General features: G+C 38.1%; 1 protein-coding gene across 5 annotated transcripts in view; it reads left to right on the forward strand.

Annotated features, from left to right (window-relative positions):
- The window catches only part of herc3 (HECT and RLD domain containing E3 ubiquitin protein ligase 3), a 43,365-nt gene that overhangs the window by 17,075 nt on the left and 7,746 nt on the right, over positions 1 to 18,544 (forward strand). For all 5 annotated transcript variants that reach the window (XR_005007448.1, XM_036574984.1, XM_036574983.1 and 2 more), the window contains 14 exons: positions 40 to 113; positions 1,528 to 1,646; positions 3,605 to 3,664; positions 6,917 to 7,028; positions 8,334 to 8,523; positions 8,716 to 8,879; positions 10,053 to 10,166; positions 10,294 to 10,317; positions 10,404 to 10,493; positions 11,523 to 11,693; positions 12,400 to 12,543; positions 14,758 to 14,924; positions 16,931 to 16,997; positions 18,061 to 18,143. Coding sequence is in view for 4 of the 5 variants with exons in the window: in XM_036574984.1 (XP_036430877.1) it covers positions 40 to 113; positions 1,528 to 1,646; positions 3,605 to 3,664; positions 6,917 to 7,028; positions 8,334 to 8,523; positions 8,716 to 8,879; positions 10,053 to 10,166; positions 10,294 to 10,317; positions 10,404 to 10,493; positions 11,523 to 11,693; positions 12,400 to 12,543; positions 14,758 to 14,924; positions 16,931 to 16,997; positions 18,061 to 18,143 (1,579 nt within the window). In the remaining variant the exon portion in view is untranslated. The remainder of the gene's footprint in view (positions 1 to 39; positions 114 to 1,527; positions 1,647 to 3,604; positions 3,665 to 6,916; positions 7,029 to 8,333; positions 8,524 to 8,715; positions 8,880 to 10,052; positions 10,167 to 10,293; positions 10,318 to 10,403; positions 10,494 to 11,522; positions 11,694 to 12,399; positions 12,544 to 14,757; positions 14,925 to 16,930; positions 16,998 to 18,060; positions 18,144 to 18,544) is intronic.

Genomic DNA, 18,544 nt, shown 5'->3' on the forward strand with positions numbered 1-18,544 from the left:
GGATGTGAGAGATGCCATTTCATTTCTTTCCTGGAACAGACACAGAGAGATACAGCATCAACAGGATTCACTGCGGAGGGGATCACAGCTTCCTCTTGCTGTCACATGACAAGGTAGACCACTTCACAGTGCAGTATAGCTCAAATTATCAGTAGTTATTTTGATCACATGTAACAGAAAAGGGTGGGGCATGTGGCAGAAATATTATATCATGGTACTTAAAGACAACACGACACACATTGCGTTTCACAATAATTTTACACAGAAGCACAATGAACAATCAAAAACAATGCCCTCAAAAACTGGATTAGATACAGTGAATTTATTCAACATTTCACTTGTTGTACTGCGCTAACTCCAGTTAAACAGGACCAATTATGCAGAAACGGTTGGGCAGTTTTATTTCCAAGATTATTCAGAAAAGTGTATTGTTTGCCACCATAACAACATTTATCATGATAATGAGAAAATATAGTCATATTGCCCATCTTTAGTAGCAGCAGAGTTATTCTAGTTTTGAGTTTTTATTAGTTTTTTTTTTTTGTTTTTCATTTTGTTGTTAGCCAGTTTAGTTTCAGTTAGTCTTAATTGTGCATTCATAGTTCTAGTTTTGTTTTTGTTTTCTGAAAAGTAGTAGTTTAATTTAGTGTTTATTTAATTTCAATTTCAGTTTTAGTTCTTATTACTATGGCGTTATAGATGGTAACTGATAAGGTAGAATAAAATAAATACCACAGTTGCTTGGCTTCCACTTTACCAAAGATGGTCGAACACAGAAGGGATCCACTTCTAAACTCTCATTCACACAATGAGAAAACAAAAACTAAACGTTTTTTCTCAGTAATTCTTTTTAGTTTTAGTTGTGCTGTGGACAACTGGTTGTAGTTTTCATGTTTTTGAAAACTGTCATTTTTGTTTTTTAAAGTTAACAAGCACATTTTTTTTCACTGCTAGTTTTCATTTTAGTAATAGTTTTAGTTAACTGTAATAACCCTGACTAGCAGGTGAGAAAACAACTTTGTAATCCTAATGAAACCCTTGTTGAAAAAGTTAAACTAAGGCACACATTTATAGCAGATTGGTTCATTCCCTAAGGCAATCTGTGGATGAGTAATGAACTCTGTTTTTCACTTAGAGGTCGCATCAGATTTCATATGGTTTACTCTCATAAAGCCTCCAGATCCCAATGATCAAGCTTTAATTAAGGGCTAACGTAATTGCTGTTCTGTGCTTTGGTCTGACCTTGGTAACGAGTGTCTCCTCTTTCCAGTAATTGCACTACTTCTTGTTGTCCACATGGTGGTGCTCTAACCCACAAACTTGTAGAATTGCACACAGAAACAGTAAAGTGGATTTAGTCTGTTGACTTGGCATTTCCTGTTTAATCTGTGCTTGGAAATACACTTAGTCTAAACATTGATATGAGGTGGCCTTGCAGTGTGCACAGTGGGAAATTGTTTAGAGTTATCTTAACTGTGTGTGTGTGTGTGTGTGTGTGTGTGTGTGTGTGTGTGTGTGTGTGTACAGAGATGCCCAGAGGACTTTCGCATTATCAGCACGTCTAAAAGCATTTCTCTGATTAATTATGAGAGTCTAAACAGTTGGAGATTGAAGCTCCTCGACAATTCGGATTCCAGCATCACAAAGTGAGTGGAGTCGCTATGAGTGTTATTCACTATGAACTTTTATAAGTGCTCATATATATATATGTATGTATATATATATATATATATATATATATATATATTTTTTTATATATATATAAACCAAACCATCACTAATGAAAGGGGTATTCCACCAGTTTTTCAAATTTTATGTGTAACTTAATCTTTGTTGATGTAAACAAAGTCGTTGAGATTGGTTGTATTGATGTATTGGTGCTTTGTAGAGAAATTAATTCATTCTGATTTCTTTACAGTGGTGATCTTAAGAACCAGGGGTGATAATGTCTACACAGCCCTACACTTGTCTTCTGAGTTTACATACCGCTGCTGTTATCTCCGTTTTTTGTCATTTTTCAGTTTTTGGCATAATTTGAAAATGCCTATTGCCCTTTACACTGTGTGTAAATTTCACGATTAACGGACCAAAAGAAACGGCCCAAAAAAGACTTGGAAAGAATTCTGGTTCCATTGACTTACATTAAAAGTAAAGTATGTGTTTAGCTTCTCCTGTAAAGTTACCATTTTGGAGATTTGGTTTTGCTCCGACAGCAGCGATATGTTATGATTAGAATGGTAAATCTGAATAAGCTATGTTTGGGAACTATTTTGCATTACAGCACCTTGCATATACCGTTTTAGACTAAAACCTTCTCGCAAAACATTGTCTCTGACATCAGACATCCTTCTGTGAAGTAGCTTTAAGAGGCGTTAAATACTTTGGATGTCTAGTTCTCACCACCGTTGTAAAAAATTCTGACTCTGCAAGTTTCTCTAGAATGAGGCATTTCACATCAAACCACTCTGAGTATGTTTAGATCTTAATGATCAGTTATGCAGACAATTTGAGAAACTAGTGGAATTCCCCTCTAACAATGCAAGCATGTGAACAGCGGCATTGCTGTGGAGTGGCATTCTGTAAATGATCAGTCTTTTATCTGCTGGTGTTGTTTCTGTCTATACAACGACTGCATGTGCTTTTTTTATTATGCTGGACAAAAACATGCGGATGTTTTGGTTAGTAACCAGTAGGGATACTACACATACAGGTGATCATTAACTTTGGTATCTTCACTGAAGCTCTGTTGCTAAACTTAGTGCTGAGAGACACTCCCTGCTTGGTACGTTTGGAGAAAAATCTCAGATATGTGCTGCTGTATGTAAATACATACTCTCAAAACTATTTACATTCATATGCAAAAGTGGTCAAGCCAGTCAAATTACGTTTTGTTGATTTTCTAAGAGAAGTTTCCACATCCTCTACAGTGAACAATGGCATATATTGCAGTAAATATAGCATTTTTGCATGTCAGTGCAGTGTCTGTTTAGTCAAGCCAAGTCAAGAGGCTTTTATTGTCATTCCATCTATGTACAAGTACACAGTGGAGTGAAATTACGTTCCTCCAGGAACAAGGCGCAACAAGGAACAAAATTACAAAAGTACAAAGTACAAAATTACAAAGTGCGAACGTTCAGACAGTGTGCAAACAGAAATTAAGCTAGAAACAATCCAATAAATACGATAAATTAAACAGACATTAGACACAGTAAACAGACCGGACAGTGAGCACCGACACAGCACAGATTTCTAGACATGAGGTAGTGGAATAAGGTGCAGACATATTTAACATGCTGTCATCTGTAAGTTACGATAAACAGTCTATTTATTTGTTGGATGTAACATATTGGGAAATATAATATAAAATGAACCATAACTTTTGCATACGATTTATGTATTTATTTCCAATATGTTAATATCAACCGATGAACAACAAAAAAACTTTTTTCATTTGTTTCAGTTACCATCAGTGCGCAGAAGTTACTGGAGAGGCGCTACATTGAAAAATGAAATAAGAAGAAGAATCTTAAATATGTAAAACTGTATGCATGTGTACATTTGTCAAATGTTTGGTTTATGGACTTATTCTTTGTTCCTTATGCAGTGACATCATCCTTCTGTTGTCCTCGACTGCATGTTGGAACGCCAGCTTTTTGGACCAGAGGTAACCATTGATGATTAATCCATGTGAATGATGCCCTTTCAAGGAAAACTTCACCCAAACAATTTTATGATGCTGACCCCCTCCCATGCACTAGCTTTTATTCATTACACACTAGCTTTTTATTCATTCGTGATTCAATTTGTTAACATGCTGGCAGGAAAGTACAACGCACCAATGACGTCTCATTGGTCCCATAATGCATTAAAAGCTTGGGGTCATCCTCCAAACCTGCTGATGTGTTTTAGAGAGGAGGGTGCAGAGTAGGGAGGGTTCAGTGGGTTATTGAGTGCATTTAGATAATGAGCAGTTTAGTCACCTATCTTTTTTTCTTTCTTTCTTTCTCTTTGTCTCTCTCTCTCTCGCATGCATGCCCGCACACACCCTCTCGCACGCATGTACATCCAGACTTTTATTCCCTGCCCTGTCCTATAAAAGAACAGGACATATTTTGGCTGAATCATGACTAGATGATTATCCCTTCATGGGGAATGACCCTTGGAATCATCAACATTATCATCATCATCTACATAATGCTGTCCTCACTAGATCATACTTCACATTAATCTCCTTCACTACAAAGCCAGCCAGACATTTGAGAGAGAGATTATTTGGTTACATAAGTCTCAACTGGTATCATTTACTCTCTGCGTGGTATTATGCCTGAGAGAAAAAAGTCTGCTCTAATACAAGTCCCTCTTGAATATTTAGTTAAAGTGGTCAGATGGCTTGCAGTGGAGTTTAGGGACACCACATGGTGGTCTGTGGAGTGCGATTAACTGGTTAGATTGGGGTATGTATAGAGAGAAACTTATCATGCTTCTGAAGTGTCCCTGTCTGGTAATGATAACGTTCAGTATGACAGCTTTTACCTAAAGGAATTGCTTAATATTTAAGTTTGCATTAAAAGAATTATTTGGCACAAAAATGTACACAATTTTCCACGTTCTTCAAAAGTAATCGATCAGCCAAGACATGTTTGATGTCCAAATGTTCCCTGTTTAGTTTAGCACTGGAGCTACTGGGCTAATGTTGCTAACAAACACTAAAAGTCAACAGTCACTCAGATCGTTTCTGTAAATGCATCCCCAAGACTTCTTTCAACGCACATCCAGGTCTTCTTTAAGATCGTGCAGACACGTCAATATGATGTAGCACACAGTATGACTTATGATCAATTATAAAATGAACAAAACTTCGCCCTGTAGCTGATCAGTCACTTTAGACAATGATGTTTTGCCAAATTCTGCTCTTCCAACTCAACTTTGTGTGTATTCGCATCGTGTGAATGTATGGGCTCTTGGTTGTTTTCATCTGTTGTACTTGTTTATAAGCATATATAATTAAAAAATTTAAGACTAGCAGTTATTTATAAATTGAAACAACACCTGCGTGACTTGCGTGCTTGCAAAGAGGAGTTGGATTTGAACACAACACCTGTGAAGGGTGGCTGCCCATTCAGCTACATGGTGAAGTTATGGTGATTTTTATAGCTCACAGCAAGTCATTCTGTCCTCTAAACTACACTAACAAGTCTGCATGATTTTAATAAGACTTAGATGCAGTTTGAGCAGGTTGAGAGAAGTTTTGGAGTTGTATTTATGGATAGTTTTGGTGACTGTTGACTTCTACTGTTTGTTGGCAGAGTTTGGAGTAAAGTAATGGTGGTAAATTTGTACTTCAAACATGTCTTAGCAGATCTGGTGTATATGCATATGTTTTTTTTTATTTTACACAGTACTGTAAATGTTAACCAGACTGTTTTTATATACTTTGAACTGATCCTTAAAAACAACCTGGAGCATCTAGCAGATTACATATCTTGCAGTCAAGCTTTTTTATGTTTATCAATACTGATAAATCTTAAATATAATATTTTTGTGCGACACCAATCCTAATATATGGGTACAGATTAAATATTTCTAAACACACTGTGGAATTTCCGATCACATCATGCTTGTATCTGTGCCAGCCACGAGCTCTTATTTATGGTGGTTGTAGTTTTTCTCCATATCTCAGTGTACTGTAAATAGGGCTCTGACCTCCATGCTTTGATCATCATGGAGACAGGCCGTGTTTGTGTCTGTGTAATGGCTTAACTTACCGCTGTGTTTATACGGAAAATGATTGTAGATGATCCCCCCTCAGAGCAGCCACAGAGATAAAGAGGGACAGATGCAGGCTGGTCTCTTTTCATCCCTGAACCCACTCTGCCAATTCATCGTTTTATCTGTCCATCCATCCTTCAGCTGGCTTGCGCAGGGTCTAGTCCTGGAGGGTCACAGCACTTGTTTTTGTCTGCTCCAATATACTGTTGTACACTGTAAGGGGAACAGAAGGTTTGGGCATCAGTCCTATAGAGGCACCATCCTGCATTATAGATTAGAATGCTTAATTTAATTTTAGTGTACAAAGGCATGCATAGGTTCGTGCTTAGAGTAGGGCATGAAAAAAGCAAAAGTTGGGCTCAAACAGCTCGAGAGGATAAGCTGCCTTTATAAAATATACATCACAGACTGGCAAAAACATGACTCTCCTTATATAAATTCTTTATTAACTTCTTTATTCAAGTCCTCATGATGTTTCAGTGTCCGTGGCCTTCATCCAGCACAGGTGACAAATATCAACATTGATTACAGGTGCTAACACCATTTTATAATTTGATCAGGGAAACGTACAACTAATGGTGGAAGTTGTAGAAGGTAGGAAGGAAGACTGAATTCTAGAGAAAGACCTACCGTGAATACATTTCAAAACCAAACAAATGCAGCACAAACTAAGTGGAAAGGGGAGATAAGCAAAAAGAAACAACAGTCTAGGGTATGAGATGTTTGTCCCAGATTCACAGTGATTGACTGTGCATGTCAGGTTTGGTCGAGTTTGTACAAATATTTGTTGGATTTGAATCAGGTTCAAATGTTATCGTGGTCCATCTCCTGCATTTAATGGATTTTGGCCTGTGTTTACCCATTTTTATTTGTCCTATTTTATTCTTTTTTCTAAAGCAGTGGGTTCAGGTCAGGTTTGGACAGGCTGTTGCTGGGTTGCTGTCAGGTCTGGTTCAGAGAGAATGTTTTCTATATTCTGGGTCTATATGCTACATTTGGGTTCTGAATATGAAACCTAATAAACCTTTGACCCCAGATCTTTTCAAAAATTCAATCTTGCTTTTGTTTTATTCTGATACTTTATCGTAAATTATCTTCTTGTTAATAATATATGTTACATAAATGGATTTTTTTTTTACCTTTACAGTGATGATGGCCATTTTAAAACCAATCCCAAAGTCCCTGGCATCGATCTCAACTCAGTCAGGCTGCTGTTTGAGACATTGATGAAGCCTGCCTACTCAAGGCTACTGGAGCAGGTACCTGTGTCTTAAGCACTGTCTTAGTTGGGTTACCAGTGAAGGTTAGGTTGTGCGATTTGTGGGGATGACTGGGCAATTTATCATACAGTGTTAAGTGTACAATTTCCCCAAGTTCCCTGCATAGCTTGGATGTCAATGTTATACTACTAATGACTATGAAGTCAATTTGAAAAGGGAGTGCTATTACTGAAGAATCTCCAGATTTGGCAAATTACAGAAGCACTTATTACAGTCAGACTGTAAAACTACAGGTATTTCATATTAATAAATATCACTGATCTTGTTGGTAGTCACTTAAATGACATTACGCTGTGCATATCACGTTGAACCTGGCTTGTACCCAAAACAAGACTTCAACAAAAAATAAAGAATTTTAAAGACCGTATCATGCTGTCGTCCTGCTCTCTCATAATAAGTAGCTCACCCAAATATATTATGTTCATAAGTTGTTTTGGAGCAAAACACACAGCTTGCAAAGACAGAAAACCTGTGGGTGTTTAGCTCTGGAAACATTGCTTCTTTCCACTGATCTCCTGCAGCTATCTGGCTAGTGACACGGTTTCTGGATGAGCTTTGTTCAGCCCCAGAGGCTTTTTAGGTCCCGCCACTTACTATTTGAAAAAGTGAGTCATCACACGTAAAGCTAGCCTATTAATTGCAAAAGGCAGTTTGTGCTCAGCAGCCAAACTTGATTTATTGTTCATTTTGATGTCTGGTGTGACATATGCAGGGTTGTGTATTTGAACAAAAATTAGTGTGTGGCTACTTGTACTGTGGCCATATTGAACTCTGAAAGCTGAGGTAGTTTGCAGTCCCTTCAGCTTAGCTTTTATTTAAAGAAATTTCAGGGTCATCTTAAGCTTTTCAGCACCCATTTGTTTAGCAGCAAAGCCCCAAAGGTCACATGCTCTAGAACATTGCAGTATACATTTACGTTTTTCCTCCTGATCAAAACAAATCTTAACAACTCCAATAAATTTCCTTTGAGTATCTCATTCAATGAATGAATGAATGAATGAGGCTTACACTGCATGTTAAAACATAGCCTTCTTTTATGATTACATTTTCACGGTGGTCTCTCGCTCAAAAATAGATAGAAGGGATTGTTTGGCTTACAAACCAAAAATATGTAGACATTAATTGCAATTATGTTGTATGTTGAGGTAACAAAATCTGTATATGCTACTCTATCCCATTTCATTGAATGGAAATATGTGGACTGATAAAATTTATTTATCATTTAATTTTTTCTCTCTGTCTACTCTAAATAGTCTATTGACTGAAGGTTGTATGTGTTTCTAGACCACCAAGAGCTTTGAGAGCTTGCTGATTCCTCAGCTCCCCTGCTCCCCTCCTGATGTGGAGGCCATGCGCATTTACCTGATCCTTTCTGAGTGTCCAGCCCTCCACGACTCCAAAAACTACATCTCCCTCACCATCCCTCTCGCCATGGCCATCCTCAGACTGGACACCAACCCCAGTAAAGTTCTAGGTATGATAACGTAGTCTTCAGCTGTGGGCTACTGCACAGTTCTCCTCACACACATTTCCAAGACCACATGGCTCCTGTTTTACCACAGTTACATTCCAAAAGAGCCGTGTGAAGGTTTCACAGTCTTCAGTTGTGAGGATTTTATCTTTAGTTTCTTTGTGTCTTTTATATTTGTTTCTTTCTCATCTGTAGATAACTGGTGGTCACTGGTGGACTGTGAAGTTTTCTCCAGGCTGGTGGAGATGTATAAGAGTATCGTGGTGTTTCTGCTTACCAGTGGCAAGGCCCTCCTCATCCCTGTATTTCTGGAGAGCTATATTAGCGCTACGCTACGACTGCTGGAGAAACTACACAAAGTAAAGTATAATATCATGATATTTAATGTATTTTTACAATGCACTACTAACTACTATTTGCAGTGACATTTTTGTCAGGATTTATGCTCTAATCTTGCTGCACCAGTATGTAACTGCTGCTGCTTTATTAGGCTGCTGCTCATGTTCACAGTCAGTGACGTATCTAGGACCTTCAGAAGGCTTAGAGTCAGGTATTTCTGATGGCTATTGGGAATCAAAAATGTGACTGGGAGATGACGCTGTCACTTAATAACTATGCTGATAGTTAATCTAATGCTATAGGACTTCTCTTTAGTTCTTGAAATCCTAACTAATAGGAGAGCCCCCTTAGCTCCTATCTACGTAGATACCACAGAGGAGAAACTATACCTGATTGGCCAGCTTTCCAATGGGCATTTCAAGAATTAAACCCTTTTGTCTCCATCCAACACAAAACAAAAATTATACTGTAAAACATGCATAGTTGAAATACAAGCATGATTCTATTGAATAAAAATTAACTGAAAATTACAGACATGCATTATTTAGTTCCCAGAAATCAGTTGGTCTTCTCTGAATGCTTAGAAGTCCCTGAGGTTTTCCCACTGCTTTAAAGTAGCCTAGTTGTGCTTTAAAGTCTGTTCTGGAACTTTATACCGGAAGCCAGTATAAAGATTTTAGAACTGATGTATTGTGCTCTGTTTTTTTGGTCCTGTTTAAAACTTCAGCAGTAGCGTTCTGAATGAGGCTTAGCTGTTTAATGGTCTTTTTGGGAATAATTAAGAGACTGTTACAGTAGTCCACCCTGCTGGAGATAAAAGCATGGATGAGTTTCTTTAGGTTTTTAATTCTGGCTGTATTTTTAAGAGATTGAAGTCTGTTTTGGTGATTGCTTTAATATGGATAGTCAATAAAGAAGTTAAAATGTCAATAGAATGCCAGACTTGGTCTTTTTGTATTTTTAAGATTTTTTTCTTTTTCCTTTTGTTTTTGGTAAAAACTGTAGTTGCACATGGCTGTGCACTAATAGATCATTTTTTTTAGCTTTAGCTTTCTTGAAGCATAGCCTGTGTGCATTTTCTTGCAGGGAATATTGTGGTCTCTTTTTGCATTTTCTGTGGCATGCATTCTTGTCTTGTCTTTGCTGTACAGGATTTAGGTTGTAAATTCTTGTGTTGTGTTGTGCTGGTGCAGGTGAACCAGAAAGCCCATCATGTGGAGTACAATCGCTTCTACATCCCCGATGTCACTAGTCTGGTGGACATCCAGGAAGACTACCTCAAGTGGTTTCTGAGCAAAGCTGAGATTGTGAGTCACTTCTTTCCTGCTGTCTTTTTCATCCTATTGCCAAACCCTTACTATTCAGTAAACTGCCCGAACTGTTATCTTTCATGTATCTTCTAACTACTGTATGTCTTTTCTTATTGTTTTACAGAAAATGCGATCTCCTCCAGTACAGGTATGCTGATGCAGAGTAGAAAAGCCTCTTTTGTGAGTCTTTTGACATGTTCAAAATAGGTATTAATAAGAGCTTTTCATTTTCAGAGTTCTGTCACATTATGTGCCTATCCGTTCATATTGAACGCTCAAGCCAAGACAACCATGTTGCAGACAGATGCTGAGCTGCAGATGCAGGTAAAAGAATGTCTGTCATATGCCAGCTAATGCTGGACTTACACCAAATGATGTTTCAAGTGATTTCACTGTCGCAGACAAATGTTCAGTGTCAGAATAAAATCATTTGCTAGAGTTTTACTAGAGTTTTGCTAGAGTAGTGGCATGCTCTTACCATCTTGATTCTGGGCAGTATGGTGGTCTTTTTCAGTTTTTTTCGCATCTTGACGTTCAAATAAAATCAAATGTGTTTGGTATCATCATAAGTTTTAATCTTGGCTCATGCAAATAGTGACCCTTGTATTGCTTGGAGTCAGTCTAGCTTCAGTTTTCATTCCAATCCAGATAGCGAGGGGCTTTGGTGATGAGAAATAAGCAAATGAAACGCGAAGCACGTGGATCAGATGCTGACCAGTGACTCAAACACACATTAACAGTATTCCAACAAGTTACATATTAGCTACCATTGACCATGTAAAGCCAGGGCTCATTGCTTCACTTGTCTGTTCATACATGAAGGAAAACCAGTCCGAAACCCTGTAGTGGCATTACTTACGAAAAGAAAATAAAAGAAGCAGCAAAGTCCAGTGGTCTTTGTTATGCTACAGCACAAAATCTCTCTCCCGCACAGCAGTGCTATGCATCTGTCCAGACTACCTGACCTTCTCTTAAAGGAATAGTCCACCTTATTGGCTGTTACACCCTGCAAAATCATAGTCTGTGACTAAAATCTCTGTTGTGAGAGGGTGTCAGACTTCAAGCTTTTTAAAGGCTTTTCAGAGTTTTCCAGTGTATGATTAACCAAAGTTTCACCTGCTGCTTCCCCTGTTGCAGAACTTTAGATGGATCATTTATCACATATAAGTTTGAGATCCTATTAATCTTCTCAAAATCTTCTCAGTATTGCATTTTGACTCTTCATTTCAACATTGTAGAGAACCTCAACCTTGATTTCTGAGTTTTGACTAAACATAATTGGTTATGGTCATTTCAACAGAATTGAAAGTTCTTCAGCCAGATGAATTGTTTATACTTTTCCTAATGTTTTAGATGGCAGTGAGTGGAGCCAACCTGCACAATGTTTTCATGCTGTTAACCCTGGAACCTTTGCTGGCGCAGAACCCCTTTCTAGTGCTCCATGTGCGAAGGGATCACTTAGTCAGTGACGCACTTCGGGAGCTTACAATCTACAGCGATGTGGATCTGAAGAAACCCCTAAAGGTTGGTAATCACCCTGATATTGTCACAATATCAAGTGACCATATATTAAAAAAGTAAACCAAAAATCTAAGCATATCATTCCAAAATGTCACATTATACACGTACAAAAAATGAAGTAATTTTACTGTAGTATTTATTAGCCTAGCGTGTTTACCTAAATTATATTTTTATGAAAAATTCATTTAAAAGGCCTCAAATCTGACTGGATAGTGAGGCGAGAGGCTGAATTTGGACATCTCTATTTAAATAATAAGATGGCTCCTAAAGAACAGGACATGTTATATATTAAACTAATTCAAAACGGTCAGCATACCAAAACTACCCAGCTGACAGCAGTCCTGTGGTAAGAAACTGACCACTGATGAAGGAGTAGAGGACAGCAAAACTAATAAGTGACAAGTCAAACACACTGAGGAGAATAATGCAACGTGTATCCATGCTTTCACAACCAGTCACTTTAAATAAAAAGATATTAATACATGCCATATTTGAGTTTGTGTGCACTGTTGTGTGATTCAAGTGGTATTAGTTTTGCTGTGTTGACGTCTTAAAAGGTGTTAAACACATTTAATTAGATTTTTAAAATTGTGCAGCAACCCTGTTTTCCTTACAGAGGAAGAAATTACATGGTAATGCAGCTGAATTAATTGCACAGGGGAACTAAAAGAGTAAAATATCTCTTATTAATGTTTGATTCAAACTCTAGGTGATTTTTGATGGCGAGGAGGCAGTGGATGCCGGAGGAGTCACCAAAGAATTCTTCCTGCTCTTGCTGAAGGAGCTGATGGATCCAGTGTATGGCATGTTCACCCACTACCCAGAATCCAACCTGCTCTGGTTCTCTGATAAAGTGAGTTGAACTTGAGGCAAAGTCCAGCTATGCACCTCAATGCATCTGTAAAACAAGTCGTTTTAGTCATCTTTACAAGCAGATTTATGCCTCTATAAAAGCACTGACCTGCAGTGGAAGGAGGTGTTAAAAGATGCTGTTAGACAGTGAAGTTCTGTCTACGAGCCTTGTTAAATTAACGTTGCACTGAGCCACCGTACACCTCCACAGTGGAAGTTTAAAAGCCTTCATTGTGCTACCTTCTAAATCTTTTTGGCTTATGATTATGACAGCCATTGTACACTAAGACCCATCAAATTTGCTTTATATGGTGTTTTAGCATTACGCTTCGCCTCTCTTTATGGGTCTAAAGAGGATGTGCAACTGCTGTGTAGAAAATTTGTATAAATCAACATAATCAACTTAAATTAAGGTAGATGTCTAACAGCTTTTATGATGGAGTAGCACTGTAGATTAGTGCTGTTCAGATTTGGTGCTCTTTTCACACTTTGTTTCCTCACAAAGTATCTGGACCCTTTTTGAGTTACAGTTAAGTACACAGTGCTTTAGAAGCATTGCCTTAAACTGAAGGCTTATTCTTCTGATTATTTTTCAGTAACTACAAATTATATTAACAACTGTGTAACTAATATGTAAACCAGGTAGTTTTTAGAGGAGAAATTGAAGCATGGACCCACATACAGAGGGATTAAAATTAGCAAAAATCTGTCTGTTTACTTAGGACTGCATTGGATATTCCGGTCAGTCTCTGCCGCATCATTTCTAGCTGAGTAATTCAAAATAGCTTTGAGGTCATCTTATGTTGTTACAGGGTGTTTTGCAAAGGTGAAAAGGGGTAGAATTAATGTTGTTTTGAATGACAACACGCCGCGTCATGGAGCCTGTGATTCCGAGGTATTTAGCCCAGATCAGCTCACTTTCCTGGAACAGTGATTACCATGCTGGATTGGTCAAACCACATGGCCATTCAGAATAAAGTGTACAAAACATGATGTACAATTACAGGGGCCACCAGGAACTGATTGTAGGGACTACATATGTTCTCTCCCAGCCATCTTTGTTACTTCAGAACTGCAGCTGTCAGCCATTAACCATTATTTTGCATGTAATCATTTAGAGTCCTACCTAGAGCATCATAAGTTTAGGCACAGTGCTCAAGCCTGTAGAACTTCAGTTAACCGAAAAAATGTTGGCCTTTTTTTAGGGGCTCAAAATTCAGATAACCGACAACTTCAACCCCATCATTTTAACAGTGCTTTACTGGCTGGTATGGTTGTCATTTGTCAGCTGTGAATTGTGAAATATCACTCTGTTCTCAACGGTTATGTTTCTTAAGGGCAAATAAACAGCAAACACGCATAGTCTTCAGGAATGTTTTGAGGTTTTAGTTTAGATTCATTTTCTCATATTTTTCTTATTTTTCCGTTCTTCATATAAATAGAAAGTTTTTTGTGTTGCAATGTGTTATTCTCTCACTTAAGATTAGGTTTGAATACATATTTCATGGTCGTGTTATTTTAACCATGATGGTGTTCATATTAGCCCTTTCAGCCTGTACCAAAATCCTTATAAGGTTAAGGTTAGGGCCTGTCCACTCGATGGCCATCTTGGCAGTGTCCCCAGGCATTACCACTCGTACTAGACCAGACTTCAAGCACTTTGAATGAGCAGAGACCTATAAACCCCAAACTAAAAGACCAAATTAACGTTTCAAAACAACACACAAACACACTTTGCTCAAATAATGCATAAAAATGTGTATTTTCTGTTTGTCCTGCCTACTTTTTCCAACCAGTATCCTGACTGCTCCTTTATAACATCTCTGCCTGTTCTCCTCTCATATGTAGTATATGAGATTACCTATCATCTTGCCCTATCATTGATTATTGGTTTAAACTTAGCAATATATTTGCCAATAATGTTAAAACCATCGGTTGTCTATATTGGCCCATATTGTTTGCTAACCGATATACCAATTTAGTAATAACTGTTTTCCAAATGTTTTCATGGTGCTCATATACAGTCATGGAGTTGATGTGTTCAGTCAGTTGTAGATCTTAGCAGTGCACACACCTATGATTAGTGGGCAGGTAAACATCCATTACATGGACACCAGAAGGCGCACTGCCAAAAGGAACCTGGAAAAAAACAAAAGCTTGATGTAAATGAGAAGTAGATTTGTGTTGACTTTCTGCTGAATTGTTTGTGCTGCAGTGTTTCGTGGAACACAACTGGTTCCACTTAATCGGCATCGTCTGTGGCCTGGCCATCTATAACTCCACAGTGGTAGACCTGCACTTTCCTCTCGTGCTCTACAAGAAACTTTTGGATGTTTGTCCTGCTCTGGATGACCTGAAGGAGCTGTCCCCTACGGAGGGAAGGTGCGCAACTAAAAGTTTTGATTGTGTTGGATAACCTAAAGAAATAGCTTGGTAAAAAAATGAATTTACCCAGTTCCCAGTTGTCCCCATACTCGTGTAGTTAAACAACTCACAAATAGCTAACTAGTAATGGAAGCTTATACCCCACACTTGCCTCAGTGTTGTTAAGTAATCTCAAGTGGTTCAAGTGGTTTCTGACCCTGTATGGCATACTGTTATCTGTAGAACTGGACAGATGTACATTGCATAGCTAACAACAGAGGTAATAGCTGTCTTGAGGTTTGAATTCTCAATGTACTTTTGTCTGTTTTTACTTCTTTTTTTGCTTTTTTGACTCGAGGCTTATGTTATCCAGCTTATCTGATTGTGATCCCCCAAGATTTCTGCTTTTGTTCTTTATGCCAGCAGTCATTATTCAAGATTTCATTGCCACGTTTATTGGGCAGTTTGCTGGACACAGTGAAAGCAAAAGCAAAAAAGCAGCATCTTGCCTGCCAGCGTTACCACATAAATAGGCAGCAAAAAACTACATAAGTGCGGGCCATTTTCACCACACAGTTCCAAAGAAACCTGAACAGTTTTCTCTGTTCTAGAGGTAGTGAACATGTCATCCTACCTGCTTTGTCATAAACCTCGACATGTCAGACGAAGAGAAGTTAGGTGCTCTCTGTGGGTTGGCTAAAATCGATGGAGCTCCATTAACCTCTGCAAGTTTTTCATTATTGAATTCTTGGCTTCACCTCAGTCCAGGCTACAATGGCTTTTGGAGGGGACCATTTTTAAAAACTTCTGCCCCATTTTGCAGCCTAAAAGCTCCCTGCCATGAGCCTGACGTTACGTAACCTGTTATTATGTAAGGTTTAATTAGTGCACAGCAGAAACCCTGTATCAATTGGAGGACATGGGCCGCTAGCCGCTAATTATTTGCAGATGGCTGGAGAGGAAACGGTGAAACAATTGACCCTTAGATTGGCAGTGAGGGGTCGTATCCAGAACGTGTAGTAGAGGTGCTGTCCTTTCTCAATGATAAAGTGGTTGCTTAACTATCTTTTTGCTTTAGTTAGATCATTGGCATTTTTATGAGTGTTGTATTTTGCACCGTCGCAGGTGGGGGAGAGTTTTCTTTTATTGTGTCCTACTTGGCATCGGTTCTTGTGAACTAGAGTTGTTATTTCTTGAATGGAGGAACTGTCATTTGGAAGCTGTTCTAACAAGATACCTATTACTGCTACATGAGTATTCAGTTGTTTGCTGACAACTGTTTTCTATTGTATGTGCATTACATTCATTTGTAGTGAATCTTCTAGCATCCTTTTTCTGGAACAGTGATTAATGTTCTAAAACCGTTCTAGAAAAACAGGAGTGTTCTGCTGTGATTGACAGCACAACTGTGTCCCAGCTGTTGAGCTATTACTCTCCCAGCTGTCACTTCCTATTATTGGGACACTATGTACTCGTTCAAGTTAGCTTTCCATTCTTTGGTTAGAATGTTTGGCTCATAATGCGTTACAAATGGCCCTGTGCGCTCTGCTTTATACTGGCAGTGGAAAGGTGTGTTAAAACCAGTGAGTGTCAGTTTGCCCTGTGTTGAGTAGGGAAAGCTCTGGTCTGTCAGCACTCTTAATCCAAGTTCTGTAGAACTGTAGGCCTCATCTGGTGCTGTGAATATAATACAGATGGATAGACAGTTAACTGTGCAGATAGAACAAATGTCACCGAGCTTATTAAATGAGACATTGGTTTCTAAACATTTAATATGGGTGAGGATAAAAAAGCACAATTAATAAGAGGCTGCTCTCCCAACATCAGTGCAGTGTAAAGGGCAAATTTCAAATACAAACACTGCCTCAGTTTCCAAATATGTGAAAAATCACTGTGGTTATAGACTTCATATTAAACTTCATTTTACCTTGTAAATGGAAACTTCTTTATATTTCCTTACTGTATAACAGCATCCACAATTATTACAGTTGGAGATTGAGAATTTGAATTGGTGTTTATCACAGGAGTCTCCAGCAGCTGTTGGACTATGAAAGAGATGATATTGAGGAAGCCTTCTGTCTCAACTTTGCTGTAAGTTATCAAAAGCAAGAAATGTTTCTATAATTGTCCCACATAGATAGTGAGTGACTTAACCAATCTGCTATACAGCCAATTACGAAACACACAGCTCAAAAAATGCCTGCCTGTGAAATTGCTTTTAATATGATAACTATTCTCAGTCCCTGTGTTGGATATAAAATGGGTGAAGCTGTTACAACAAACCTGCATCACAATAAGGAGCTTTTTAATAAATTATAGTATAATATAATTTTATGCCTGCTCTCAGGACAAAACCTTATATCTCCAACCTTTTTTTTGACATTATTTTAAATTGACAACTGTCCTTGATATTGTGTTGATTTTTTTCCTTCTCTTGTAAAATTACAAACAAAAGGTTTTGTTTGACACAGTAATAATTGCATATTTTGTTATATGGTCATATTTTAATTTGTAGATTATTCTGAGTGTGTAATTTTATAGACATTTTAAGTATTTATACTGGAATTTATGATGACACCAGCACCAAGAGAAATTCCTTGTATCTTGTAAAATCTTGTACTTGGCAGAGAAAAATATACACAAATGTTTGCTGAAGTTTGGGCAAAGGTTTTGTTTATTTTCTAATTAAAAAATAATAATTTAACCCATCCTCTGCAGAGAATGCAGTCATGCACATTTTAATGCACAATTACAGTTTATTTGCTAAATTTAAAATATTAGGAAGAACATAAGACATACAATGTGGCCTGTGCCAGAGTTATTACAACTTTAATTTATTTCCAACATGTAAAACTCTATAAATATATTTACAGCAGATATGCCATGTTTAAGACCTCTAAATCTCTGCAGGGGATTTATTAACTTAAAAAATCAACAAAACGTAATTTGATGGTGTGTTCAAACATTTGCGTACAACTGTATGTATACTAATTGTAATTCACTTCATAGTAAACTGACTGGTTAAAATACAGATTTTACTAAGAATGCTATTTAAAAGTAATGTTGCTCTTATTTGATTAGTTGCAGTAGTAGTTTTGCAATCCACTGCAAAAGCATTGTGCAGTAAACAAGGCGGGCACGATTCTCTCTGCAGATTACCCGAGAACATTATGGAGTGACTGAGGTGAAGGAGCTGGTTCCCGGAGGAGAGAGCATCACAGTGGACCGGTCCAACAGGTGTGTTTATCAAATGTAGCTTCCCTGCACAATTCCACATTCTTCACACACAGTGATGTGTCTGCAGCAGTGCCTTTATATGCCCTCATACAACTGGCTAAAAGAGGTCATGATGTTCCAGCCCGCGTCCTATATTTTGCAAATATGTCTGCTGAGTGGCGATGGCAGACGTGCGCGTGTGTGTGTGCCTGTGGTTGGTGACAGGATTGTGAGATTTCATAGGCTGCACAAACAGATGGGACACTACCAACAAAATCCACAGAAAATCTCTCACTCAGTCACTCTCTATTTTTCTCTCTCTCACTATTTCACTCTACACACACACACACACAAACACACACACACACACACACACACACACGTGCACACACTGTTATAATTGGACAGTCCATTAGGCTGCA

Source organism: Colossoma macropomum, unplaced genomic scaffold, assembly GCF_904425465.1.
Source record: "Colossoma macropomum unplaced genomic scaffold, Colossoma_macropomum, whole genome shotgun sequence".
Classification (NCBI taxonomy): Eukaryota; Metazoa; Chordata; class Actinopteri; order Characiformes; family Serrasalmidae; genus Colossoma; species Colossoma macropomum.